Source organism: Trematomus bernacchii, unplaced genomic scaffold (assembly GCF_902827165.1).
Source record: "Trematomus bernacchii unplaced genomic scaffold, fTreBer1.1, whole genome shotgun sequence".
NCBI classification, from domain to species: domain Eukaryota; kingdom Metazoa; phylum Chordata; class Actinopteri; order Perciformes; family Nototheniidae; genus Trematomus; species Trematomus bernacchii.
This window is the reverse complement of record NW_022987973.1, coordinates 21,158,591-21,186,155: the sequence shown is the minus strand read 5'-3', so window position 1 is coordinate 21,186,155 and position 27,565 is coordinate 21,158,591. Positions and strand designations below refer to the sequence as shown.

The 27,565-nt window shown below is 40.7% G+C and overlaps 2 protein-coding genes across 20 annotated transcripts in view; one reads left to right on the top strand and one right to left on the bottom strand.

Annotated features, from left to right (window-relative positions):
- map1aa (microtubule-associated protein 1Aa) overlaps window positions 1-3,616 on the top strand; it is a 48,374-nt gene extending 44,758 nt beyond the window's left edge. For all 4 annotated transcript variants that reach the window (XM_034116594.1, XM_034116597.1, XM_034116595.1 and 1 more), the window contains one exon: window positions 567-3,616. In XM_034116594.1, coding sequence (XP_033972485.1) covers window positions 567-722 — 156 coding nt within the window. In that variant the 3' untranslated portion in view covers window positions 723-3,616. The remainder of the gene's footprint in view (window positions 1-566) is intronic.
- Window positions 3,617-7,347: 3,731 nt separating this feature from the next.
- ppip5k1a (diphosphoinositol pentakisphosphate kinase 1a) overlaps window positions 7,348-27,565 on the bottom strand; it is a 38,702-nt gene continuing 18,484 nt past the window's right edge. For 2 of the 16 annotated variants that reach the window (XM_034116234.1, XM_034116237.1), the window contains exons 14-32: window positions 26,508-26,593; window positions 26,285-26,410; window positions 25,516-25,637; window positions 24,644-24,826; window positions 23,193-23,334; window positions 22,501-22,724; window positions 21,860-21,987; window positions 21,645-21,759; window positions 21,453-21,560; window positions 20,830-20,946; window positions 20,589-20,729; window positions 20,186-20,279; window positions 18,648-18,773; window positions 16,987-17,049; window positions 14,463-14,522; window positions 13,666-13,845; window positions 11,440-11,577; window positions 10,953-11,066; window positions 7,348-10,648 (exon numbers count right to left, since the gene is read on the bottom strand). In XM_034116234.1, coding sequence (XP_033972125.1) covers window positions 10,047-10,648; window positions 10,953-11,066; window positions 11,440-11,577; window positions 13,666-13,845; window positions 14,463-14,522; window positions 16,987-17,049; window positions 18,648-18,773; window positions 20,186-20,279; window positions 20,589-20,729; window positions 20,830-20,946; window positions 21,453-21,560; window positions 21,645-21,759; window positions 21,860-21,987; window positions 22,501-22,724; window positions 23,193-23,334; window positions 24,644-24,826; window positions 25,516-25,637; window positions 26,285-26,410; window positions 26,508-26,593 — 2,869 coding nt within the window. In that variant the 3' untranslated portion in view covers window positions 7,348-10,046. The remainder of the gene's footprint in view (window positions 10,649-10,952; window positions 11,067-11,439; window positions 11,578-13,665; window positions 13,846-14,462; window positions 14,523-16,986; window positions 17,050-18,647; window positions 18,774-20,185; window positions 20,280-20,588; window positions 20,730-20,829; window positions 20,947-21,452; window positions 21,561-21,644; window positions 21,760-21,859; window positions 21,988-22,500; window positions 22,725-23,192; window positions 23,335-24,643; window positions 24,827-25,515; window positions 25,638-26,284; window positions 26,411-26,507; window positions 26,594-27,565) is intronic. The other 14 variants (XM_034116236.1, XM_034116239.1, XM_034116242.1 and 11 more) reach the window with 10 other exon arrangements.

Genomic DNA, 27,565 nt, shown 5'->3' with positions numbered 1-27,565 from the left:
TAAAATAAAAAACATCTATATTGATTCTGACTTTTCTACATCCAACTCACAGGTTTATCATTACTTTGAGAAAAAAGATTATTAATTTAACCCTTTTAGAAGGGAAGATATGGTCATTTGTTCTGGGAATGTCATTTTCGAGCCTGAGACCTGAAAAACAGGCTCAGAGCTTAACAGGTTAAAAGGCCAAGACAGATACATTTCCAACAAAAGTCTGGTCATTTATAGTAAAAAGGGAGATATGTGTGCACCCAATGAATCTTGGATTGAGTCTGAGTCCCTCCCCTCGACGGCAAAGTAAAAACTAAGTGTGCGAAAGCATAATATTTCCCTGAGGATGTAGATAGAAGAGAGTGAACAATCATACTCTGTCTTTAAGCCTTTAAGTTAAAATGGCTCTCATTTACTGCCGATTTCTCCACACATTCTATGAAACATGAATTATCTTGAAATATTTGATTGTTGTATACTAGCTCTTGGTTTTCTATACACCATGATAAATCATGCTGTTATCCTCTCTACCGAGTCAGTCATGATATTTCCTGGTCTCTTGTCTTGTCGCTCAGGTCACGCTGATCCCCACCCATGACACAGAGGTGACCCGTGACTGGTACCAGCAGACTCATGAGAGGCAGCAGGAACTCAACATCATGGTCCTGGCCTCCAGCAGCACCGTTGTTATGCAGGACGAGTCTTTCCCCGCCTGCAAGATCGAGTTTTAAGACCCTCGTTTCCCTCTCTCCCTCCTCCTGGCCTCCCCAGTGTAGATCTGGTTTTAATTGCTCTTCTCTATAGCCTGATATGCAACTCTGCCTCTGCTTTGGGCACTTAACCAAAAGCAGAAACAGACCTGGATAACTGTCTATGTTTTTCTAGATTTGTATTTATTTATAAGCTTGTTGTGGCTATCAGCATTTGTATTACAATGGTAGTTTTCTGACTGTGTCCTCCACTACAATATTATTATTTCTCAGGCCTATGAATGGGAGAGTTTTTTTCTGTTCCTTTACATATCTTTTTACCAAACCCTGTGAGACAATGACGTCTTTATTGGCTCAGAAAAAATGCCCATTGTAAAAAGAAAAAGAGAATCATATAGGAAACAACGTAAATTAACAATCGGTTGCTTGTCTTCTAATTGGCCTAAACGAAAGCACAAGTTTGCACACCTTAAAAGCCAGCAACAAAATCGAGTGCATCGTGGACAAAACGTCGAGCCTTTCTCAATGTGATCAATTGAATCGAAAGTCATTATTACAGGCTACTTGTGATTAGCTTTCCCTAACTTTACTCTATATTCCCGTTCAACTTTCTTCTAAAACAATGGCAGTCCCAGTGTTGAACTTTGTGCCTCCTGACATAGTGCGATAGAACACGTTCAATCTGTCTTTTGAGTATATTAGCCGTAGCGTAGGGAAAAGCATATTAAAAAATCTGTATTGTAGTGATATTTCTACGGTAAACTCAAAGTGAAAATCAATCTTTAAAGTACGATTTTCTCGGTGGCTGTTATTTGTTACGGTAGATCTGGAGAAAAACATTTCTCTCTATAATTGTTTCCGTAGTCTTTGGTGTATTCTTTCAGTGTATTTCCAGTTAACACGTTGTTGCAGAGGATCATGAGGAGAACTGAAGGCAGATGCGGTGAAACGAGTACAAATTCATCATCCTGATCTTTGGATTCTGCCCGTTTATCTCTTAACATATAAAACAGCGCTCAAGCTTAGAGGAAGGTTGATGAACCTTATATCTGTTGCTGCGCCTCAAAGATCTTTAAAGCTGTGTTAAAGAACGTCGAATGTATTCCACTACAACATTAGGAACATGTGGTTGCGAGGAGAGATTGTGTTTGCCTGGTGAACAAAGGTGGTCGGTTTGCTTGATGGTTAGAGGTTGGACTGTCACCCACATGTGCCTTTCTGTCCTGCTTTGCTGGAACGGGGAAATGAAATGTGGTTTTTCGTCGTAGAAATTAAAAAAAGGTATGTCCGGTGCGTCCACGGCTCTGCGGCCGAAGCTTCGGCGAGCTGGTCTCCTCTGTTGTCGTAAGTTTTTGTCGGTGAGAACATCATTGCACAAAACAAGGTCAAGAGTTGTACATATTGAGCATAAAATGGCACTTTTAAGAGCACCGCCATGGTGCGTTTTAGATTTCCTGCAGCTGCCACTCGAAAAAGCACAACCAGTAACCAGTGTGCAAAACTTTAAGCATTCTTAAATTAAGCAACACATAATAACAGCATTTGCAAAGAAAAAATTGGCAGTTTTAGTTTTTTTCTGGTTACTTTTAATTATCGTAGAAAAGAGTTTGCTAAATTACTTTTTAGAAAAAAAAACACCTTGTTTTCTTAAAATTGTCAACATTTAACTAACATTTTAACTTCCAGTGGCAAATCAGTGGATGTTTTTAAGTTACACTTAATTAACTTATTATATATATATATATATATAAATATAGGTGCTTTTATTTGATATTGATGATTTTAAATTTTGATAGGTTTTAAGTACTTTTTAACAAATCTTAACTACCCAACAAAACTCAAGGACCAACACGTATCACCAGGGTTGCTCTTTTATGATCCACATTACAGATCAGATATTCCCCTGTATGATATGTTGTCCCCTCGATGCATGGACACAGAAGCATGTACATAAAGGCGATAGCTCTTTAACAAGCAGGGGGCCCTCAGCGGCTCCAGTCGATTTGAATGTGAAGATGCAGATTTACCTTTACGTTCTCCGTGGAGGACTTTGATCTCCTGGCTGCCTTGGTTACTGTGCATCATGTGGTACATCTGACTCATCGCTCACGCCGGGCGGTAGCAACCGTACTGTTGTAGCCTGCAATACATCTGGACTTTGTGCAGGGCAAAAACCTGTTTCTTTATTTAGATGACACACATTATGATTTTCTGTCCTAAATGATAAAAATAAGAAATACTCAGTGCTGATTTAAAAAGGTCCATTAACAGCGTCTTTGATAAAAGAGGGTCAATGCATTCCTGTTTAATACTGCATCACTGTAAAGGTTAATAATAACAAACGAACACTACTCATATGAGCAGACACTCAAAACCCAAACTGCCAGACACTCATATCAATACATTTATATCTATAAAAGGATTTCCTATTACTCACACCTTTTTCCAGACAATGCTTAAAATACACTCACAGCTGCATTTTCGTATCGTGCAACAAAAAATAAGAAAATATAAATATCTGTGGGCATTCAAACTTGTTTGCCGTGAAACAAATCATCATAAAGACTGTTGGATTTCAGTGAGCCCTGCTTGTACGTGCATGTGTAACTTTTGAGTTCTCCTGTAATGTAATAGCTGATGAAAAAATGCGACTTACCATAGAAATGCTATTTTAAAAGATGTATATTAAAGAAGTTAAGCTGTGTGGAACTAAGGAGGCACATGTAACCCTGGCTGTGCAGAAAAGAAAGCCTTGTGATCGTTTATTTTTCTCCTTTCTGCTTCATCTCTTGTTTTAAGTGCAATATTATCTTTATCTTTAAATGCTTAAAAAAAGTTAAAATAGAAAAACTGATTTATTGTTGAAAAGGGAAAAAGTGTGGTGAAGACCAATAAAAACATCATTTACTGAAGAAGAATGTCTCCCTCTTTTTTTCCCCGTACCATTGTATTTCATTCATGTTTTTCCTCTTTAAAAAGGCACTATTGTGCTTTTTAGGTTTTCCCTTTTCTGTAGTTGGTTAGTGTGGTTTTAGTGCATGTAAATGGTCTGCAAAGGCTCGAATCCCAATGATCCAAACATTCCCACAGTCCCACCCTGCCTGAAATGCCTCCATTGGACTCCTTTGTTTACTTCCATAACAAAGTGACATCACTATGTAACACTTCAGCTTCTATTGGCAAGCGCTCCAACACATTGTACGTGATAGGCTAAGGGACAGGACATCTCTGAGTGTAGTGTTGGCCAGCTAACCAATCAGAGCAGACTGGGCTCTGGTTTCAGACAGAGGGTGAAAAGAGCTGCTGCAGCACAGGCAGTATGATAAAAATAAAGAGCTTTATGAACATTAAAGCATGTAAACATGTCACTGGAGAGACACAACATACAAATATGAACCTGAAAATTATCCTAATATGGCCCCTTTAAACAGATGACAATTATATGTTTTTATAATAGAGATTATTTCAACTTCCCTTGTCATAATTCGACCAATTTGACCTCCTGGACGTGATAGAGAAAACTTAAAGTGGACCTATCATGCTATATTTAAATGATATATTGTAGGGCCATACCTATATAAGGTATATTTATACGTTTCTGTTTTCAAAATACCAAACAGATCATGCATTTTAGCCATGCCTCATTTCGCTCTATGTGCTGTTCTCCAGCCCTGTTTTTGCAGGGGGCTGATTCTGTGAGCTGCAGCTGACCACGCCCCCCTGCAGGAGAGGGGAGCCGCTCTGATCAACTCCGTGTTTTATTATAGCCTATTATTATATAGAGTCGTTATTCATTTGTTTTAAAGCTCAATAAATAACAAAGAAGACCTTTGACCGGCACTTTTCTAATTTTGTCCGGAAGATTTAAACTTTAACGGACATCTTGACCGGCGAAAGAAAACCTAACTGAAACTCTGCCGCACGGTCCCCTCATTCCTTGGAAGAGGCGGAGAGGTGGGTGTTTGTCATCTGCTGGTGGACTAACCGGAGAGAATTACAGTGCTTGCCTCGACGGGGAGGGATTGCATTGAATTAAAGCAGCGGGAGCAAACATTTGCCTCGGGGAGGGAGAAAAAGAGCCACAGCGGAGAATAAACAGAAGGGTAACCATGGTAACCATGCACAGGAAGTCTTCTTCACTGCTTTTGTGGCAGACTACAGCGCCACTTACAGGCCTGGCATATGTACTACAGCGTCTCCAGCGCTTTCGAGCGGCAATGGCCGGCCGTGGCCCAACCCCACATTCCCCTGATAGGTGGAGAGTTGGCCCAATAGCCGTAGCGCCACCGTCCTGACGTCAGGACAGTGTTCAAATCTGGATCAGTTTTTATCAGATCCGTTGCAGCCCCTTTTTTAGAGATTTGGGTATGGAGGAAAATAGAGAGGGTTGTGTTTTCTGACACTTGGTGAGTTCCCTGGAACACCGGGGACACATATTCATGTATAAAAGATGTACAAAAGTGCATTTTGCATGATAGGTCCCCTTTAATTTGATTATTAAAGTAATCATGGTTCATCCTCTGGGCACCATGAATATCTTAACAAATGTTGATGGCACTCCATTAAGACAGTATGTCAAGATGTCCAAATACAAAGTCTGAATGTTGATCTGTAGTCTGTGATTGAAAATATAGTCATTAGGATGTAACTTCTTTGGCTTATAAATGTCCAACAGAAACAGGAACAACCTCTCAGATCTCCTATACAACCCTATTGAGTCCCGACGGTCCCGACACACAACCCAAGGCTTTGCAGACACCAGTTTTCCTTCCTCACTGCCTCAGTGTAAGGATGATGTCATCTAGTGGGACATGGGAACATTGTGGGCTTTGTTCTGACTCTAAGACCCTTTTCAACAGTTGGTGCTGGTGGAGTTTCAACTCGCTGTTTTTTTGTCAGACACTGTTTGGTCTTTGTGCAGCTGATACTGTGACGGAGGAAGGAGCAGGCTGGAAGTTGGAGCACAATCCAGCTGAATGAATGCTGCAATGACATCACCTCCTGGGTCACATGACCAGGGTGGAGAACAGAGCAACAGCTGTGACACCTTCCCTTTTCTTTAGAAGAGGACAATATCCAAGTACCGGGCTGAGTGTCATTTAAAGATGTCACATACTGAGTTTCACTTGAAGAGAATATTATGTTGACATTTAGCACAATAGTATTATACAAGCACTGTTGTATTTTAAGTGCATTAAGCACTTTAATTGTATGCTTCGCTGTAGATAATTTACAGATTAACATTTCACAAACAAAAATGATGTGCTTTTAAAATATGGTGAATGAATACAGTGAACCTAGATAAACTAATATAACAAAGTAAATATGAGCTAAACCAGGTACAACAATAGGAAGCTATTTACACCTTACCATTATAATATTCCAGTATAACTTTAATTATAAACTAATCAAATAGTTATTTTATTATTTGAAACATTAAGTTCATTCTGCTGAAGAAAAGGCAATACATCTTTAATAGTTATATATTTTGTTTTAACTGTGCTGTCGCCACTTTTACTTAATTGAACCAACGAAGACACGTTTGAACATGAACTTGCCAGAATAAAAACGTTACATTTGAAAAATTTGATTTTGAATCATAAGCTATGAAATCATAGACCAAGGAAACTATATTACAGACCAGCCACTTCATACTACCGGTACATCGAAATATTTAAAGTGATATAACATTTTTAAAAGTATAGAAATGTAATCCTCAGTCTTATTATGTACTACTGTACACTTAAATAGCATTTATATTTTAGGAGATGATGTTTTATATTGTAGTTTATAAAACCTTTTTTATTTTACTTGACCTTCTTGTGTTTTTATGGCTAGCTTTTTTAATTTATTTTTTATTCTAATGTTTATATAAATATAATTTAATGTATATTTTATTTTGTTCTTAAAATGGAGAAAAAACCCAATATCCAACATTTTCTGAATATTTTCCTCTTCTACTCAAATATTCTCTTCCACTCACAACATTAATCTACCTGCCAGTAATAAATAACATATGACCTTCCCCTGCGTCCCTCTTGCTTTTCTTTCCTCCTCAGCTTACATTACTCTCACCGGTGACCTTCACACTGACAGCAAACGACGTGATAATGCTGACTGCAGGCGTCTCGAAACTAAAACAGATTTATTTCAGAAAGTAACGCTGTGTGACTTCAGAGGTCATTTACCTGCCGACACCTGAGTATCATCGTCAGGGAGGACCATCCTGCGGTGCTGTTGATCTGGGGCTGTTTTTTTATTGGTTGGACTACTTAATTCTGGTAAAATATAAACCTGAAAGGAGAAGAGTGGAGACAGTTTGAGCAGCAGATTAATGCTCTTAGTTTATCACTTATTCATCCCCATACACGTTAGGTGTTAAATATTCATCTGCCATATTCAAAGCAATCCATCAGTTTTTATGTAACATGTTGTAATCCACCAGGTCTAATACTTTTCCTCCGTTTGCCTCGTCTACTGGGAAAGATGATATGGATTATTGGGCAGAGAAAATGTCATTATTGATTTTTTATTTTGTAAAATTTAAATTATATTTAAAAATGAAGAATTTGTATACATGTGTTACATTTCGCACATCATTTCTGAAATTCTAAACATTTTCAAAAGTTCATGTAAACTTTAAAGATTTTGTTCTTAAACTGGATTTTTTTTTTAATGATACTAAAGCAAATAATGAAGTAGAACCGACACATTTGAATTACACTCCAATAGCTGTATTTGTAACATTGTTAGAGGCAATACAGAATATTGTGTATCTTTCACATAACGACCATTCTAAATCCAAATGATTAAGCTTCACACAGACGGGCGGTTTAAACCAGGACAGAGAGCATTTGTGGAATCAGCTCAGTAGAGTTAGTACAGATTTGAAGAACACACACATTATGCATCCTTACCTAAGCTTGATGATCCAACAGGGAGAAATGTCAGACATGTGATTTCAGTTCACGAAGCACTCTGAGCAGGTTTTAAAGGTCAATTCACAGAAATTACAAAACAGATTTTTCTAGCCTATAGTGGCATTTAGCCATGGAGCCCAAATGTTGAGATATGTATCTGAGTGTTCTGCCTTTCCTCTGATGCACCAGAAGGGAACAGTTTGGTTTATGGTACTCTCAGGTCTGAAGTAAGGCCTCAAGACTCACATTGTGACATCACTCAGGGTGTTGTAGTTACAGGTGCAACTTGTTACACCGTGTTCTATCAAACTGTAGCATAGATTTTAAATGAATTTCTAGAAAATCGGTAAAGAAAAAAGCTAACCTTTTGCACTTTTCCTTCCCTACTACTATCCATATACCAGGAGTTGAGCGCATTAAGATACAGTCGGTTGCTGACTCTTCAGTTATGTTCCATAAAGCACTGCAGAAGAAAATCCAACAAGATGAGCCTTAAAGCCTCTGAGTATGGGAAACATGATGTATACATGTCACATTCATGCTCGTTTCATGAATTGTACTACACATTTGTCCCATATTGTATATACGCTATGTTATAGTCAGATCTTTAAACTCTTTCTTTTGCAAAACTTTTCCTTTTTTCAAATTCTTTCCATTCAGGTTTTTTTTTTAAAACGCATACTTGAAATGATCAAAAAACCCTACTTAGTTAGCACTTACTGATATTCAACCTGAGGTTAAGATGCACTCTGAACTATCCAGAGTGATGGGGTCTCTAGTTCTGGAAAGACCCACTGCTACAGATTTTTTGAGCACAATTTCTGAAACCCAGAACGAATACAACCAAAACTATCTGCACTGCCTCACTTACCTCAAGGGAGCAAATGTTTTCAGCTTTTTGTAATTTGAGTAAATTGACCCTTCAAGCAAACAGCACCTGCAGCACAAAAGCAAAACAGAGTGAGTATCTGTTTACAAACCGACAGGGTGACAGGTCAGTCTCCCTGACTCACAGTTGTTTCCCCCCTCTACACTATATCGTAATGTAACATCACATCTCACTGATTGAACACAGAATAGCACTTCAGCGTACTCATGTACCTGAATTGCTTATCATCATGTGTGTAGCCCCCCCCCCCCCCCCACACACACACACCTGCTACATACCTGCTTGCCTATATAAAAGCACATTGAATGTAAATCGCTCCTCCCGTTTGTTCGCTGATAAAAGGAATTAGCTTTCATATTTTCCCACATCATGAGGTGATTTGACCAACACATATACAATAGCTATGGTACAATAAGATATCTGATGTGGGTATCAAAAATACCAGAAGAGTATTAAGATGACATTTCTTAATAAATGTTTTTTTTATCTATCAGTTTCTACCGATTATATTAAATCTCCGATGAGGATTAAGGACTTTGGCTGTAGGCGATGTACGCAGCTTGACCTGGAGATTTACGGACACCTTTTTTTAACTGACATTATAACAAAAACATTCTGACAGAAACAAATATTTAGCTTTTGTTTGTTTTTTCTTTAAAATTCAAACGCAGATACTAAACATAAGAAGCTCAGAAGAGAACACACGCTGGGGTAAGACGAAGAGCAGAAAAGCCACAGATTATATCTTCAAGGCCTTGCAAGTTACTTCCTGTGTTTCTAATAAAATAAGTGAGCTTATAAGTAACATTATCCTGTAACAAACAAAGGACCCGATGCCAGGACATAAACCCTGATACCCGTCACGGGACTATGATGGAGGTTATGGAAGCTGATCACGGGAAAACGTCATCTGTCCAAAGGTAAAGGCTAAAAGGTAAGACGACACAAGTTAAAGTTCCATTGATCAATATCTCCATGATCACTTTGAATCAATTGAACACATAACATTTGGAAACTATTTCTTAAGGCCTCTTTAAGAACATTTCTTTTGAGATTATGGGTGGAGAATAAATCAGAGTTTAAACAGTTTTATAATGTGATAAAATGTCTCGCTCTGCCTCCCAGTGGCCAAAACTGATGAATCCAGCTTTAAGGAAAGGTTTGTGTAACCGCTAATAAGCAACAGCAACAGGGAGTTTGACGATAAAGCTTCCACTTACAACACTTGGCTCTCTACGTCTATAAAGACAGAACCAGTAGACTGTCAGAGGATGCTCAGTGGCGTCACTGGCAAGCCCCGATGTGCTTTCTAAAAGGCGATGAACAGCACTTATGGCACTGTCATATGATTATTCTAAGCAGAGCCTAGTGAGAGGATCAGCTGCCCATTCATTATTACTCAACACACAGTATTCATCAAGCAGGAGGAGGCCAGGGCGACTGTCACACAGTACAACGCCTCACTGCTCATGATTGACAGCCAGGATGTACAGTTACAGTAGTGTCTGACGGATCTGTTCTGAAAGTCTCCATGCTCTACGGCTCTGCTGATTGAGTTGCTCCACCATCTAGAGGCGTCTCAGGTTGGGGGACATCTTCTGGGCTGTCCATCCACAGCTCCATGGACTCCTGGGTGTCGAAGAACTCGTCGAGTCCCTCGGGGGACTGGGGCGTCTGGGAGCTGGAGCCTGCCTCGCTGCTGCTCTCCCGGAGCTCCAGCAGCACGGGCAGAGAGCCGGGGAGGCAGTAGCCCTCCATCCGAGAGAGGGTGAGCTCCGCTAACGGCGAGCAGGGCGGAATCGGGCAGGGATCTGAGGCTTCCCTAGCCGGAGGAGCCACTTCCTGTGTGTGTTCAGGATCGTTAGGCTGGCGGTCTGTAGTGGGGCCAAGCTCCCCGTCTTCCTCTGATGAGTTATTAGGAGTCAGAGGGACATCGGCGAGGGTTGTGGTCGGGTCATTTCCCTGTGACCCAGAGGCGGGTGCCGGCTGATTGGAAATGTTTTGAGACGATTGAGTCTCCTCGCTGCTCTGGGGGGTGAGAGAGATCTTATCACTGAAACTGAAGCGTGGGGAAGTGTCTGCTGTGGTGGGAGAAGAAGGCCCGGCGCTGGATACTGTGCTGGATGGACCGCTGCTGTCTGTGGGAGCAGAATATAAACCAAGTGTGAGAGGAAATAACACAAGACTACATTTTTATGATTCATTTTGGATAAACATCATCCCTGGGGGGGAAAAGCAGCACAAAGAAATGAAATAAATAATGTGTCATTTGCAAGAAAAGACCAGAGATAACAGACAGCAACAGAGACACAAAATTGAGGCTGCAATGGACGATTTGTGTTCTATAAATAACCCTCACACGTCTGAAACTGAGACAGCCGTGGGAGGCCAACCTAAAAATGTCAAATCTCGGATGGAACATGGGGATGCTCGGATACTCACACCAAGGAGGTCTGTCAGAACGAGATCTGGGAGAGATGGAGGAAGAGACTCTCTGAGGGATGTACGAGTCCACTGACGGATGGTTCTGTGCGTCCAACATGGCCGACTGCAGAGCTGCAGGGATAAACAAAAGAAATACAGATCAGGATAAAAGGGGTTTTGAATGGGTCTTTTTCAAACTGGGATTCAAAACTGGGAACAACAATGTTTATTTTTTGTGTGATTAAGTTACTAAGTATCGCTGCTTGGGGAAGTTGCGTACCAAAAATAAGCACTTTTGGTGAATGTACAATGATGCATTATTGCCTGGAGCAATGCATGTCACCGTCTTTAGCCAGCTGTGGCGCTATAGCTTAATAGTGGACCAATTAAAAAAAATAGCTTTTCCCATTAGTCACTTATGCAAAAACATTGGTACATATAGTTGAAACTTGATTCCGGATGCTGATGATTATGATGTTTGCAGTAAATGACATGTTTGTTATACCTCTGGTAGTCCTCGTGTGTGGATCCCCTGCACTCTGGCACACACCGGCGAGGAACTCTGCGACCTGTTTTAGCGACAGCGAGTTGTGCAGAGTTTCCAGCGGATAGATGGAGGGTACCATGGAGCAGCCTTCGAAGCCTGCATCAGAGGAGAGACATGACGCCCGCAGGCACATCAGCACTCAGTTAGACCTCAAAGTCAGAAGAGGAGCAGGCAGAAAGCCACTTGTCACCCGACACCAATGCCCAGATGCCACCCATATACTACACCTCCACGCGGTGCTCCTTCATCCTGCTCCTGTTTCTGAACAAGCCCTAAAACTCTTGCCAGCCCCTACTGTTCACTTCCACACAGGCAAGTTGCAAAAACACCATGCCAAGACAACATGACACCAAATCCAACGGCAACAAGTCTACACACTCTTAGAATCTAGTTTGATTTGCAAAAGCAAGCAGGTCTCGAAAACATCCCTAACTGAGTTTGTGGTGAGTCCCAACACACAGAATCTGCTGCTCTAACAGCGGTAGGAAAAGCTGTCCAGCTAGTGTTCAACAAACGTTACCCAAGGAACTTCATCCACTGTTAGTTCACAACCAAGTCACCAGAGCCGTTCACGATCACAAAGCGTCAAACCACAGCTTGCCTCTATCGTCTAAACACGTCAAGAGAAGGCAGTTTTTACTGCGCTCATATACATCCAGAGTAAATGTACAGCAAACAAGCAGGATCCACATGCTGGTTATAGTCAGGTAGGACTGCTGATTCCACAGAGTTTCTGTACCGTTCAGAAACATGGACGCTGGCTAGTGCTGATAGATGATCTAATTGGAACAGGAACTATAATCTTGAACGGAGGCAGCTTTGTCAGCAGCCTTACTACAGCAGCAACCTGCTTATGTGTCACCTAAACATATACATATTCATATATTATGCCATCAAGGACCAACTGCCAATCTGATTCTACATGCAATATGTTGATTTATAAACAGTTTGTAGAGGAATATGCTGATTATGTATATGGTTCTATTTATTTCCTACTGTATACTTTACGTACTGGTAGGTATAGCCTTAGTGTTTTGATATGGACACCGTTGGTTCTAGGAATGTAAAATGTTTTCTCTACAAAAAGCCAGAAACGTAACACGAGCAGCAGGATTTTTGCTGCTATAAAATACCGTCTCAAACGATCAATTCCTGGTTTAGATCAAGTAAAATCTGATAAAAGAAAAGGCAGAAGAAATATGACAGTTTGATGGTTTCTGCTACAAAGTCTGAATATTAGTAGCTTTTGGGGAGAGTGAACACTGCTCAGTTTGTATTATTTCTTGTTGGTCATTTTATCAAAGAAGTTATTTTGCCCCTTGTCTGCTGTTACTGCAATTAGATTTCCTTCCAAGATAAACAAAGTGTTTGTATTTTTAGGTGGCCTAAACCTAAAACTGAAAGAAGTAACAGTGAAAAGGTGTGTTGCTATGTGCGTAATTCATTCAATCAGAATAGTAATGCCAATTTGTTTTGGCTTGGTATATAAATTATAACTGCTTTTTGGTGAATTTACAATATACAAGTCATTGTTGGTAATGTACTTTGGGGAGTGTACATGTTTTCTTTTACTTTGAGTGAGGGAAAAATAAAGTGGGACAGACAAAAAGTCTGAAATGTTAACCTGCAAAGTATTAAGTGTCGGACATTCATCATAATGGCAGCCCAAATCTTAAAATTGACATCTGAATGCTAAGATTTAATGGTATCATTTTCTGTATTTCTGTTTAGGATGCATTTTAATCAGTTACTTAAGTTTCTGCCTTTATTAGATTGACCAAACAATTAATTGAAGAAACAATTGGTAGATTATTTCAAAATTAAATTCGTTTTTTAGTGGCGCCCCTATATTTTATATCTTGGTACACCTAAATTGCGAAATATGTGCCTTCAATTTTATTTGACAGAAAAAGCTTTAGGAACAAAACAAAAATAACAGAGGATTTATGTATTGGCAAAAAGGGCAGGGGGTGGGTTACTAACACCACTGCAGATTGCCCCAAAACCTCACACCACTCCAGCTTGCAATCTGCATAACCACAGACACAGGCAAGCATGCAGAAACATCAAGAGGCAAAGCATGATGGTCCACCACAGAACAAGCACAGTCCCAACTGAAAACCGTGAGCAGCGGCTGAACAGGGTGTGAGGCTGCGGGTGTGGGGGCGGGGCCAGGGGGCTGACCGTGGAGGTACTCTACGGGGTCCTGGCCGGAGATGAGCCAGTTTCGGAAGAGGCGGAGGTGGTAGGAGCACTGGTGGAGGTGGTGGGCCAGCGCCCCGTCCAGAGAGAGGTGGCGGCCCAGGCTGAGGTCGGTGGAGAAACGCCTCAACAACTGGGCCACACGCTGCTCATCCAAGGGCTCTGAAGGAGAAGAGGGAGAGCGAGGATGGACAGAGGAGGTGGAGCAGGGGAAAAAAGGCATGAAACGATATAGGATAGGAAATAAAATGAGGAGGAAGGAAGAGAGAAATGAACTGAGGTATGATGCAGATGAGAGGGAAAATAGGAGTTTGGAAAGACAGGAAGGGAAGCAGAGAGAGAGGAAGGAGGAGTGTGTGTGTGCTGTACACAGAAGTGGCAGCCAACAGCACATCATGGCCGCCAAACAGCCAAAGATCAGGAGAAGCAGCAAATCATCTCAGCTACAAAAATCCAGCAAATGAAGCAAAGCTTTTGACGACACGATTGAAATGAAAACAAGTTGCTCCTCTGCCGTCTCTCCAATTTATTTTCATATAAACCAATCCATGAGAACCCACAAAGGAGCAAGAGTGACACAAGACATTTACAGGAAGCGATGTAGCCCAAAATAAAACGCAGCCACCTCTCCAAACAAACAGCGCAGCAGCTTTAACATGTGCAGCTAAATCTAGGGTTGTACGACTGTCGTCATCTTATTGTGCTTTGACACAAAGCTGCAGCTGGACATTTGGTGCCAACACAAAACTGCATCAGCGGGGGCGGGGGGGCCGTCGTACCTGTTGCAGTGCACCAGACAGGTGGAGCCACTGCTACGGCCGATGTGTCATCTTTAGTTCCTGTGGTGAATAATATATGTAAGAGAAAAGTAACATACTAATAGTGTGGCAGTAACGTTGACTGTATTGGCATGGTGCTATCTCACAGGAAGAGTTTGTTTTCTGGGGTCATTTGAAATCCCACTGTAGTGCTCACACTTGTTCTGTTTAATGAGATGACTGCCAAGAACATTCGCCAGAAAAACACTTGTGGATGAACATTTGTGCCTGTTAAGACCACTTTGGTACGCTCTTCATTATGCAAACAAAGGAAGCGATCCAACTTTCATCAAAAAGCAGACACCCGAGAAGCTTAACTACCCCAAACTAACCAAGTTTAATCCATTTAAACCAGTCCTTGTTTCCACATTGAGTGAAAGGACAGAAAATAGTAGCTGGGATATTCACAACAACGTCAACATCTCATCATCTACGACTTCCCTTCTTCCTCCCAGACAAATGTAGTCAATAAATGATCCAAAATCAAGATAAACATCACAAGTGAGACCACAAACATCGTCATTACACATCTTCAATACAAATGTAGTTGTTTGCTCTTTTTCAAGTCTTGAAACACCCTGGACAACCACATTGGAAAACATTGAGAAAAGCATATGTGTGCAAATGGATCAAAACAAAAACTGACGGATGTCACAGGAGATGAGATGAACAACGCTTTACCCCTTCCTCTGTCCTTCAATAAGAGCTGATCCTTGTTGAGTCAGCTGTGATTGAACCATATTGACCCTTCAATCCACACATTAGAGGTGGCGTTGTGAAAGAATAATCACATAAGCATTACCGATGAGCCATAAACGACCAAGGGTTAAAGATGAATGTGCTGCTGGTGGCATTTTAACAATGAGCTTTACTCACATCCTCTACAATGACGGCAATAGGTGTGTTATTTACGTAATTACCGTGTACACATGCACCCACACACATCCATCCACTGGAGAAAAATGTAAATGAATTACTGGGTAATGGCGATCAATTAACAAAATTGTATGAGGGATGTGAAACAGGGTTCCCACCATTGGCTCAAAGCAAACTTTCATCGGAAGGCTCTTTCATTTGAAAGGAGCCCTATTCTGCTCTTTGTCAGGTTCATATTTGTATGTTGTGTCTCTACTGTGACATGTCTCCATGCTTTAATGTTCAAAAAGCTCTTTATTTTTCTCATACTGCCTGTGCTGCAGCACCTCTTTTCACCCTCTGTCTGAAACCAGAGCCCAGTCTGCTCTGATTGGTTAGCGGCCGGCTCTGTTATGATTGTTCATCACGTACAATGTGTTGGAGCGCTAGCCAAAAGAAGCGCAAGTGTTACGTAGTGATGTCAGTATGAAAAACAGGATCCATTGTCTTTGGAGTTGCACCCATATCATCGGCTTCCTCTTTTGCAAGTCTTCAAACTTTAATAAAGTAAGACACTAAAGACAGCCTACAAACATATGTCAACAATGCAGCACTGTATTGAAGTGCTCCTCCAATAAATCCATTTGATTTAGTAAATCGGGGCTTATATCATTTTTTCAAAATCAGACTTATACCTTCAACTTTTTTTTTCTACTGGCCCTGTAACAAAATACTTTACTGAACCGTTATAATAGATATTCCCCATATGTTACTGTATTTAATAAAAGGTTGTTAAATGTGTTGTTTAGGTTCATTCTCCATTTTATCTGCAAACTGTATATATTGTCTCATATCCAAATAAAAGCTGAAATTGGATGCTTGAATAACAACATTAATCCTACGTTGTACATAGCCAAGAAATAGATTTTTTGGGGGGAAATCTGGCTGGGTAAACCCCTAAACCATTACAGGAACCATGTCTCTTGTGTACAAAATATAAAAAAAATAAAAATCTACAGAGCACAAACAGTCAATTGCTTACTTTTGACCAATGCAGAGTCTCTGATTTAAAATGATCCAATGTTAATTGAATGCAGTTAACTGGCACGAGAGGTAAGACAACATGGCTGTTTCCTACTGTAATGGAGGACAATTTTAAACATTAATTTGTCCTTATTTGTGGTTTGGTTATTTGTCTTTTGGTTCAAATGAAAGTCTAAGAATATAATAAATATGAGGTAAAAGACAGTAAAAGAATGATAATCACAAATGATTCCCTGCTTATTACAATGTTTTTCTTACAGGTATAAGTACTGTTAGGATGTATATTTCCTGCTACACTAATATGAGGTCTGTGTTAACGTTTGCTGACATTCCCTGTCTTCTAATTTGTGGATATTCTAAAGATGACCAGTGGGAACCCTGGTTAGAAAGAGGATGTCAGGTAGTGTTAGAAATTAACAGTCCAAAGCATATGGATAAATTAAAAAAATGAATCATTCGAAGAAAAAAAGCCTGGAATGCTGGAGGGCCTTGTGAAAAAAAAAACCAAGGTCAAAAACAAAAAGTTTGAAGACATGCAAGACACAGGGAGGTGAAGTGGAAAAATACTTGAAGGAAGCAGACGTACCATTAGTCGGAAACTTTGCAAACGACACAGAAAATCGTTTTACTGCCGGCATTGACAACAACTCTGAGGAAATAAAAAATAAAAAAAATCACTAGGAGCCACAGTAACTTGTGTCATCATGTTGTATCCTTTCCCTGTTCTTCTCTAAAGGTCAAACAGCACCTAGACAACTGAGTGGGTCTGAGAATCCCCTGAACTACCTGGAGTTACTGTTAGAGATGGCTGAAGATGTTTGAAGATGGCTGCGGGGCATCAATGGAGTGAGATGAAATGTTTGAACTTAGGAGGTGAAGCGTACACACCGAGGACTAGAACACCTGGAAGAAACAAGCCCTATATTCAGCCCCGCTTGAGCTCGAACCACAACAAGACATCCCAGTACATTTCCGTTCCGCCTCTGTGTCATATAGTGAGACAACAATACAAACTGAAGAACCTGACCCGGTTTAAGATGTTTCTGTATGGAAACACTTAAAAAAAAAAAATCACACCAACGCTACACTAACGGAGGAGCATCTAACGGAGGAGCATGCTCTGAATCTCGACTGCATCGAGATTAGTGTGCTTCCTTTGATTCTTGAGAGGGATGTGGAACAAGATGGATGACAAAGACCGGCAGCGAGGCTACATGTGAGACAACCAGGAGCCGACTGTACAACTGCGTGATGCCACAGTGACACCTCCTGGACGCCATGACAACAAACATCAGGGCCAAGCATGATAGATCCCTGGGTTCAATATCGACCGTTGCTTTTCACATTCAACATTATTCAAAGCGTTTTTTGAATAATGTTTGAGCACAGTAACAGCACTAGCTTTCTAACTCCAACAGCAGAGGGGCTGAAAAAAAAAAGTATGATGCGCATGTAAAACTGCTGTACGACTTCTGCTATTAATTCAGACTTTATTACATCAACTTTATCATTATCAAATGTTTCTTGAATTCAAATGTCAGCAGCTAGCAGTCATTTGCCTACTAGTAATTGTTACTGGCTGTGATATACACATGGTTGTATTGCTGAACAGACTAATAGGAAGTCAGTGCAGCCAGGGTACATGCAAGAAAAACATGATTTGGGGAATGAGGGGAAGTAAACGCAGACGTACTGATGAACAGTTGCTTTATACATGCAGTAGTTCTTATAGAAAATAAATAAATTATCAAAATGAATGGTTTTCACCAGGCGTGGATTTTAAATACTCTACAGACACCGATTCTGTGCTACTCTTGTGGCAATGTTTCCCGTCTAAATTGGTCAGCATGTATACAAACTGCTATACACCCATTTTTACTCAAAGTGGAGTGGAGAAAACAAAAGCATAAGATGGAAAAGTCCAGTGGTTTTGGTGGCTAGAATGAATATGGATTCAAAGAAAAAATAACAAAAAATATAGAAATTAGGAAAACACATGTATGGGCATACATGATGTGTATTCCTGCTTAATCCTCACTCTCATAAAGCATATTTGTATTATCCAAAGTTCTACTGATGCTATTGATCACATCATCTAACCAATACATCAATTCTAGTTCTTAGTAAATCTACAGAAAATACAATCTTAGGCTATTCTACGCGCTAGGACTAAGAGGAAGTGTATCTGTCACTGATCTGCTGTTGCCCTGTGCAGGATTGTGAAGGAGCGCGGTCTCAAACACGTACCGTCTTTGTAGGACAGACTGCCGGTGGAGAATTTTTTGCGATGTGCGCGTGCGTAGTCCTGCAGGTTAGGGGCGCTAGAGGACCCACCTAGGACAGTGGTGCTGAAGAGCCCGGCGCACTGAGAGCCTGCGAGGGGGCGGGGTGGGGGGGGTTAGTCACCACTACATATCATGCTGTTACTCAAAACAACTATCCAGAGAGAGACAGAGAGAAAAAAGAGACAGAAAAACAGAGAAAAAGAGACAGACAAGCAAAAGAGGACCAGGCGTCTCGTACAAACATCTGTCCCCACATCTGGACAAAAGTTCAGCCACTATGGCAGGCAAAGGAAAAATGCATCCTGAAATGTTCCACTTTTTCTTTGTGACACTTTCTAAGTGCCATTTTGTAATTAAGTCGATCCACCTTTCCTCTTACTTTAAGTTATTGTTTTCCTTCATTTCCCAGGATGCTTTTTTGACATTAGTCCAAACCAGGAGCACAAAAGAGCAGCATAGAAAAGAGAAAATAGGGGTCAAAGCAAAAAGAATTAGATCTTAAAGTCCAATGGGTCTGTTGAACAGCAGTGCAAAACAGCAACCCCAAAAAGTGGTTGCCTCTGAAATATCTCTTTCAAAAAGGGGCCGACACCCAAACGTGATATGCACCTCTGATGTGTTAAACAGCTGAGACTGCAGCGTGTCAAAGGGGGGGGAAATGATCTGAGGATCTGCGGCAGTGTAATGTCCGTCTGTACGCAGCTGCATAGATGTGGACACTTCAACTCTGAATATAATTACACGTCTTAGCATATAATCGGATTATGCCACTGATGCACATATTTCATGATCCTAATCACTTTAAACTCACGTCAATAGAATGGGGAAAAAATACATTAAAAAAAATAATTGCAAAACTAACTTCCTTATTGTGACCATTGAAAAAAAAAAAAAAAAAATCTGAACAATGTTGCTGGTCACTACATTTGAAAAGAGATTCCCCATTCAAGAGCAAACTGGACCATGGTACTTACAAAACTGTTACGGTCAGATATAAGATGTTTAATGGAATACTTATTTAGATACCAAAACAGGCTGAAAATGAAGACATTAGTCATTTCCATTGTATGTTGAGAGTATGACAGGCACATTCATTAACAGACACATATACATCCCCATGTGGAGACATACTGTAAACACCAGCTGCTTACATGCACCCCCCCACACAGTGAAAACAGACCTCAGAGTGGATTATTAGGGGTGTCACAACTTCGATTCTAAATTGAATATCAACTACAAGTTTGATAACGTACAACAAAAGGTAAATGTACATAGTTCAGTGATCTGTTGATCTTTACAAATCTATACCAACAATGGAATAGAAAAAGGTTTAAATAGAAAATCGCATTGTGACCACTCTAATAATTACCGTTAGTGTTAGCACACTCCCAGATCAAAAGTTCTCAAATGAAATCGGTCTGCCCGTCCCCATCCCTTTAACACAATTCCCACAACCATCTACAAACAGTTGCCATGGAAACAGTGCATTAATACACTTACCTAATCCACTTTGCTTCATCTCGGGGGATTGACGTGAGCATAACGAGAAGAGGCGATAACTGCCTACTTTGGAGGAAGATGTCTCTGACAGAACCTGGTAGACACACACGTACACACGTACACACGTACACACGTACACACACACACACGTACACACACACACACCACACACACACACACACGTACACACACACACACACACACACACGTACACACACACAAAACACTATTCTTTAACGAATCTAAACAAATACATAGCTTAAGGCTGACCAGATTAGTGATTGATCTTTGATAGTAGCTTTTATAGCCATAACTCCTTAAGTCTAGCATTAAATAAACTGATTTCAGCTTCTGGTGTAAAGAGTCTGCTTCTTAGGTGTCTAGGTGGATGAGTCTGCATCACCTCCATGGATCCTGTCTTATGATTGCGTATGAGTGGAGACTTCCTCTGAATGGTGATTGGCTCAGACAGCGGCACGGCGCGGTCGGTCTCATCTCGCGAGAGGTCCTCCAGGCTGCCGGGATCCGTCTGCTTCTGCCCGTTCTGTATGTTCAGAGAGAATAAGGAGAGCATACGCATGCTGCTATCTGCTGAACTGAAACACAGAAAGAACACTTCAACAGGATACTACCTGCCGGGCTACCTCTGCAGAAGCGGGCCTGAAGCCGAAGCCGGTCGGTGCGTTCTCCTCCTCCTCCACGCCTTTCACACCGGGACTGAAGTGAAGCTCCACGTGGAAGCGTTCCTCAGAGGCCAGATCCTATTGGGCGGGACAGCCATATTAGAAATACGGTCTTTTTGTGCTTTTCTACAGATTTAAATATGATAAACCAATTGAATTACATTTGTTATGATGCGTTTAATTTTGTAAACACTTTGCAAGCAGCCATACAAAAAGTGATTTACAATAAATCATGAAGACCAGAAAAGGAAGAAATTGCAGGTCAATTCGCTTCAAATAAGCCAAACCATTGTTAGTACTGGTGCAATAGTTTCAAATGACCTTACTCTTCCAAAAACTATTTTTATTTTCCTTGCACTTTAGAAAATGACATTATATCAAAAACCTTCGGATAATAAAACAAGTGGAGAAGGTTTCAAATCTGAGTTGACCTTTTAGTTTTTATTTATATTTTTAAAACAAAATACAGATGTATTCACGCACACACACAGATGGACGGACACATTGGAGATACCAGAAAGATACAATGTTGTGGAGGCTATGTGTCATTATGGCTATAGATAACAAACCAACAAAAACATTACCTTATTGTTGTCCTCATACAGCATGATGACAATCTGAGTCATGTAGTTGAGTTCAGAGACGGCGCTGAGGTAATCCATGGCACGCTTCCACTGCTGGTCGTTCTCCTCCTATCGCAAACAAACCTTAGTTTTCACTTTGACCCCATCTTAGAAACATTTTCAGTTCTGTAGGATTGATGTTTCATTACTTACGTCGAGCAAGCCACCGTAGCGGAAAATGCTGAGCAGGGAGTGGACGTGACTCTCACTGGTGAAATACAAACGTGTCCTGACATGGCGCCCAGGAGACATCACCCCTCGAGAGTACCTGCAGACAAAACACTATTGTACTAGAAGCTCCAAAATATCAGTCATTCAAAACACTTTGCAGCCATCTAAACAGCCATGCATTTAATGAATTTACTCACAGAGGGTGCAGCTTGTTGACAGACTCGTCCTCGTGGGTCCTCTGCAGGTCGAGCTGGATCTTTCTGACCAGTGGGAGGCAGTGGGTGTATGCTATGTCCAACTTCTCCACTCTATTAATGCCATATTCCTGCAAAAACAAACACTCATTTGATTAAAAAAACGCTACACAGCTGCTGAAAAGATAATACCTTAGATCATTTTTGGGTGTACAATCCTTGCATCACGTTATATGGACCAAGATCAGTGGTCTTAAAGAAGTCAAGGGGGATGCTAAGGAACAGGTCAACAGTATCATGGATCAGCGCACAATAAATATGTCCAGGATTTCGACTTCCAATATCATTTTGTTTCACATAGCAACTTCATTCTTATGTGTGCCTTTTACATTTGAAGGAATTTGTAACAGACACGCTTTGACAGAAGTAAAATAAATAAATAACGTAATAATAAATACATGAGATTTATAAAGCATTATGCATTATTATTAGCAATAAAGGCTTTATTTGGGATTTTTATAGTTAGTTCATTTACTATGATTTTATTTTTCTGAGAAAATCTTGGAAGAAAAAAACTCAAATCCCCCAGATATAGAACCGTCTCCTTCCCAGCTGGTCCTTCACCCCCCTCCCTCCTCTGTCACCTGTGGGATGACGATGTCGGCCAAAGCTCGAGACAGTCTGAACAGCTCCAGTGTGTCCTCCAGGCCCAGGGTGGCGTTGTGGATAACGTCGTACTTCACACAGTCGTAGATGTCTGGGATTTTACTGATGTCGTAGCGGCCGTTCTTCATGCGGAAATCTCTCTCGAGTTTGGACCAGCGCTGCAGCATCAGCTCCAGAGTCTCACTGTGGTACAGCTGCAGGTCTGGTGAAGGGAGAGAAAGAAGATCATTTGCATTGCATTATAAACCAAACTCTATTTGATTTTGATAGAAATGTGTTTCTATCGATGAGAGTTATCCTGCAAAGACTTTTTAAGGCATCACCTTTCAAGCTTTGAGGTAAACAAAAGAAAACCGTTCATCTATAAATCAATCAATTTGTATTTATATAGCCCAATATCACGAATTACACATTTGCCTCAGGGTGCTTTTCATTGCGTACAGCATTCGACACTCTGGGAGAGCAACAGAGGAGGGCTCCCTCTCCCAGGATGGAGAGACGTGCAATAGATAGTGTGTAAATTAAAAAGATAATAAATGGAGAACATTTCAAGAAAATTAACATGGATCCAAGTGGATTTCAACATCTGTTAAAGTAGTTAAAAAAACAAAGCCTATATACTCTAAAAGCTCTATTTAAAAGAGGGGTTGTATGGCAGATTTTTGCTCACCAGCTGACTTGGGGTCCTCCATCCTTTTGCGGATCTGTGAGGTGAGGCTCTGAATGAGGGCGTAGACCTGGTCACATGTGGCCACAGGGTTCTCCACAATCTTCATTGAATTCACCACAGAATCACTACAGGTTGGGGCCAGCTGTCACATGCACACCAAATGAAAAAGAAAAAGTACAAAAAGGTATTTAATGAAATCAAACAGAACACATTTTGACCTTATAAGTGCAAGGCTGCTAAACCTTTGTCAATTGATATAATAGAACACAATTAGGAAATATAATTAATGCTTAAAAGTTAGCTCAAGACCAGGTCATTGATCTTCTGAATGATCAAAGGAGATTTGGTCACAGACAATCAGGTTGTCTCTTAGTATTATTCTCTCATTCTAACTAGTACTGTGGGAGACATTAGTCAAAATACATTCTCTAATTTGTAGGTGAAGTTAAGTGAGATCACATTACTATTTGAAGAAACACTTTGGGAGGAGTAGCTGTAGCGGAAAGATTTTTGACAAGCACACAAACATGTTTGCATCCAAGTATAACCACAACACGATCGGATCAACTTTTGCAATGAAATGAATTCACTGCAGCTAGAATTTCCCCAGTGAGCTGGGTATTTAGAACAACATATATTTAAAGAAAGGTGTTCAATCACGCCTGTGTTATCTGGTTCAACACTGGTTATCCCAAGAATTACTGGCACGGACAGCCGTCTCATGTGTCCCAGTTTTTTCCCACTTACAAAAGAAGAAAATCTCGGCCCTTGCCTCTCTATGATCTACAGACTGAACTCTTAGCTGCGTTTGTTAATTATTGTAATTAAGCTGAAACCAGCCACAAAAAAAGGTAATGACAAATGGCGCAAGACATCACATGTGCTTCCTATTTCAAAACAACAAGTCTGCAGTTTACGACAGTGTTTCTCAATGTTGTTTTCCTCCCTACCTCCTCAGGCGCACATAAAGCAGTCAGCTAAGGGTGTTGTTCACAGTTTGTTAATCAACAAAAACACGCCTGTTTGCTATCCTAGCTGCAAAGTGGTGGAACGAGCTCGCAGAATAAATACCCAGTGGTTTAACCTTGGCAAATAATAGCTTATCATTTCTGAATCCACTTAATGTAATACGCTTTCGATAAAAGCGTCAGCTCAATTCAATGAAATTGTAAGAGGACATTTTATGCTAATTTTCAGGTTTCATATTTGTATGTAGTGCCTCTACTGTGACATTATTCCATACTCTAATGTACAAAAAGCTCTTTATTTTTCTCATACTGCCTGTGATGCAGCACCTCTGTTCACCCTCTGTCTGAAACCAGAGCTCAGTCTGCTCTGATTGGTTAGCTGGCTGGCTCTGTCCCACCCCTTAGCATTTACATGCAGAAAACATATATAACCCACTACAGGACAGGGAAAAAAGCCTAATAGGGCCTCTTTAATGTAATCACCCTGTCGAAGTCCTCCTCGTTGAAGTCCCTGTCCTTCTGCAGGATGTCGTGCAGTCGGGCCTTGACGCGGTGCTGGCAGCTGCTCAGCGAGTCGCTGTCGTTGTCTAGCAGCCCGTTCATGTTGGCGCTCTTCACCATCTGCACCAGGATGGGTGTCAGCTCCCCCTCCAGCGCCAGCAGACCCTGCTCACACACACACACACACACAATGAGGTGGTAATCTGTGGTGATTTGTTTTGGCAACATCTTTGATGCAAACATGATAATTAGATCTTTTTGTTTTTAACAGTGTGGCCAATACTTTGATATCTCACAAATAGCATGAGCTGTTTTACTGGGACAAATAAACAAATCACTGATATTTTGCAACACGACTGATTTTGACATTTATTTCTCTACTACAAAAATAGTCACACTTATTTTGCAAATAATATGCGACAGTTTAGTTAATTTTTTTTTACCAATCAACAGCTAATGGTACTCAGCGGTCCATGGTCATAAAAAGAAAACTGTTTATCTCTCAAAGGCAAAAATGAATTGTCTAAAAGTTTGCTGTACTTTGCAGAACACTTGCTTTCTTCTGAAAATATCTCTCCTTTCCTTCTGTCAAAGTCCTTTGAATTTCTGCAGGTGGCGCTGTTTTATTTCTATTCAACGGAGATGTTGACTCCAGCTTGTTTTACCTACTTTCTTTTCCATTCTAGACTCACACAGCTGAGGACAATAACATATAACGTATCTCTGTATGAAACAGCTTAATGGTTATTACAAAAGGCATTATTTATTTTTTTGTATCAACGCTGATACCTAGCAACAGTGATGACATGTCTATTTTGTATGGAGCTGTTAAAGAGTCCTGGAATTCTGCACACCTTTGCAAAAGCAGCGGCCGTCATCTGCACCCGGCCTTCATCGGACGCGTATATCTTCAGGTCGTGTCTGTAGGTGCTGTGTAACCGCAGTAACCCACAGCCTGGGAATCCAGCATAGTCTCCTACAGAAACACATTGAAGACAACAATAACATGAGTAAACAGACACAGACCTTGCTGGTGTAAAAGTCACTGTAAACTATCTGCATTTTTGTGCGTAACTAGCACAGTTTGTGAAAAGATGACCCCACCTTGGTAGGAAATAACTTCCACCTAGGATCTTAAGAAAATACGTTTTTTTAAACCCGTGACCCCTCGGTAATGGGCTAAATTATCCTGAGATTGTTTGCTCTGCTTTAATGAAGAGGGACACTTTCCTTGTCCAGGTTCCTTTGTTTACATCTCAGTCCTAACATCTCATGTTCTCTGGCGAAAGACCCTGGAATACCTTTACTAAATGCTTCAACTGTCTTTCTCCCCCCCTCCTCTCTTTTCTCTACAGCCAAGTGTTACGTAGTGATGTTATTATGTTACGGAAGTAAACAAAAGAGTCCAATTGAGGCGTTTCAGGCAGGGGGGGAATGTGTCTTTAAAGCGACTTACATACCATAGACTTGCCTACAGGAACAGTTTGAGGTTAAGTGTTTTGCCAAGAAACACTTCGACATGTTATGAGGAGGTGGTCAAAGGTGTTCTCTTCATTGAAATGTAGCAGAATTAAATACCACGTAACCTTTCTTTCCAGTAGGAAAACAAGCCATGTGTCTCACCTTGACCCCCGGGGTACATACAGCGGAAGGCCCTGCCCAGCTCCTCAGCCTGGACTCTGCCAGCAGGAGTCAGCTCTCCCCCCCACTTTAGCACCAGCAGCAGAGATGCACCCTCCTTACGCGTATCTGAAAATTCAATCAAAAGGACCCAGTATTCAGCATTTTGGCCCGTCTTAGCTCGACAGCATCATATTTTTAAAAATGTGCCTTGATTTCTTCCTACCTTCTTCCTCACTTGAGGTTTTGGGCTGCCCATGGGGCAAGTAAGTTAGTTGCACTTTTCTGTTGATACCCGAGAAGTGGCCGTACCTTAATAAGCAAGGAAATAGAAATAGGGTCATTAAAAAAGGAAGCTTGGATAGATAAACATGATTGTATTACTTCTTCTACCTACGATAACAAAATCATCATTATCATTAGTAAATTGCCATTGCTAATAAAAATGACGACCACTAACAATGTGATGTTGACTAAGAAACAGGGCGTGCAGTTACAGGCTGGTAATCCCTTATCACAATACTAGAAAGGCTTTACAGGTCCTTAAGCGGTCATACATGTGCACAAGATATTAGGCTGATGAGTTCAGTCATTTGTGAGATTAGCTCTAGGACAATCACAACACGGACATAACGACGATCTTCCATATTGAGCTGAGAAAAACAACATCTTTAGATACCTTTTTTGAAGAATACATGACTGAAGTTGTGCATTTGTATGTGCCATGACAATCTGGGCCTTTAAAAAGGTTACATGAAGACAATAACCCCAATGTTTCTACTGGTCTGTTAACAGGACAAACACTGCAGCCATAACTCACTGCACATCAAAGGCTCTTGAAAGTTGTGTATGGCAGATGGTGACCTTTTAAAAACTCATTTGTCATAATAGGCCGGGAAGGAAGCCAAAGACAAACTTAGGAAACTCTCTTCCAACCACTTTAACGCAAAAGGAAGTGGAGCACCAGAACATGCAACTATGCATACAACCAAATTAATACCAAACCACTTCATAATTTTGTATTACACAGCTTAGTTGAATACTCAATACTGATTGGTACATTTCAGAGGGTGTTTATACTCGGTAACAGACCACTGCTAAGGATAACAATACAGCTGTGGACAACAAACATTCGTTTTCATCCAACAAAATCACTTTGAATACTTTTTATATATTCAATTTTATATTTGTGGATATCAAGAGAATTTGGACTCATTATGGCTAAAGTGTCCCCAGTAAAGAAAACATCACAAGCGAAGGAAAGAGGTTAAAAGAGCACTCGAC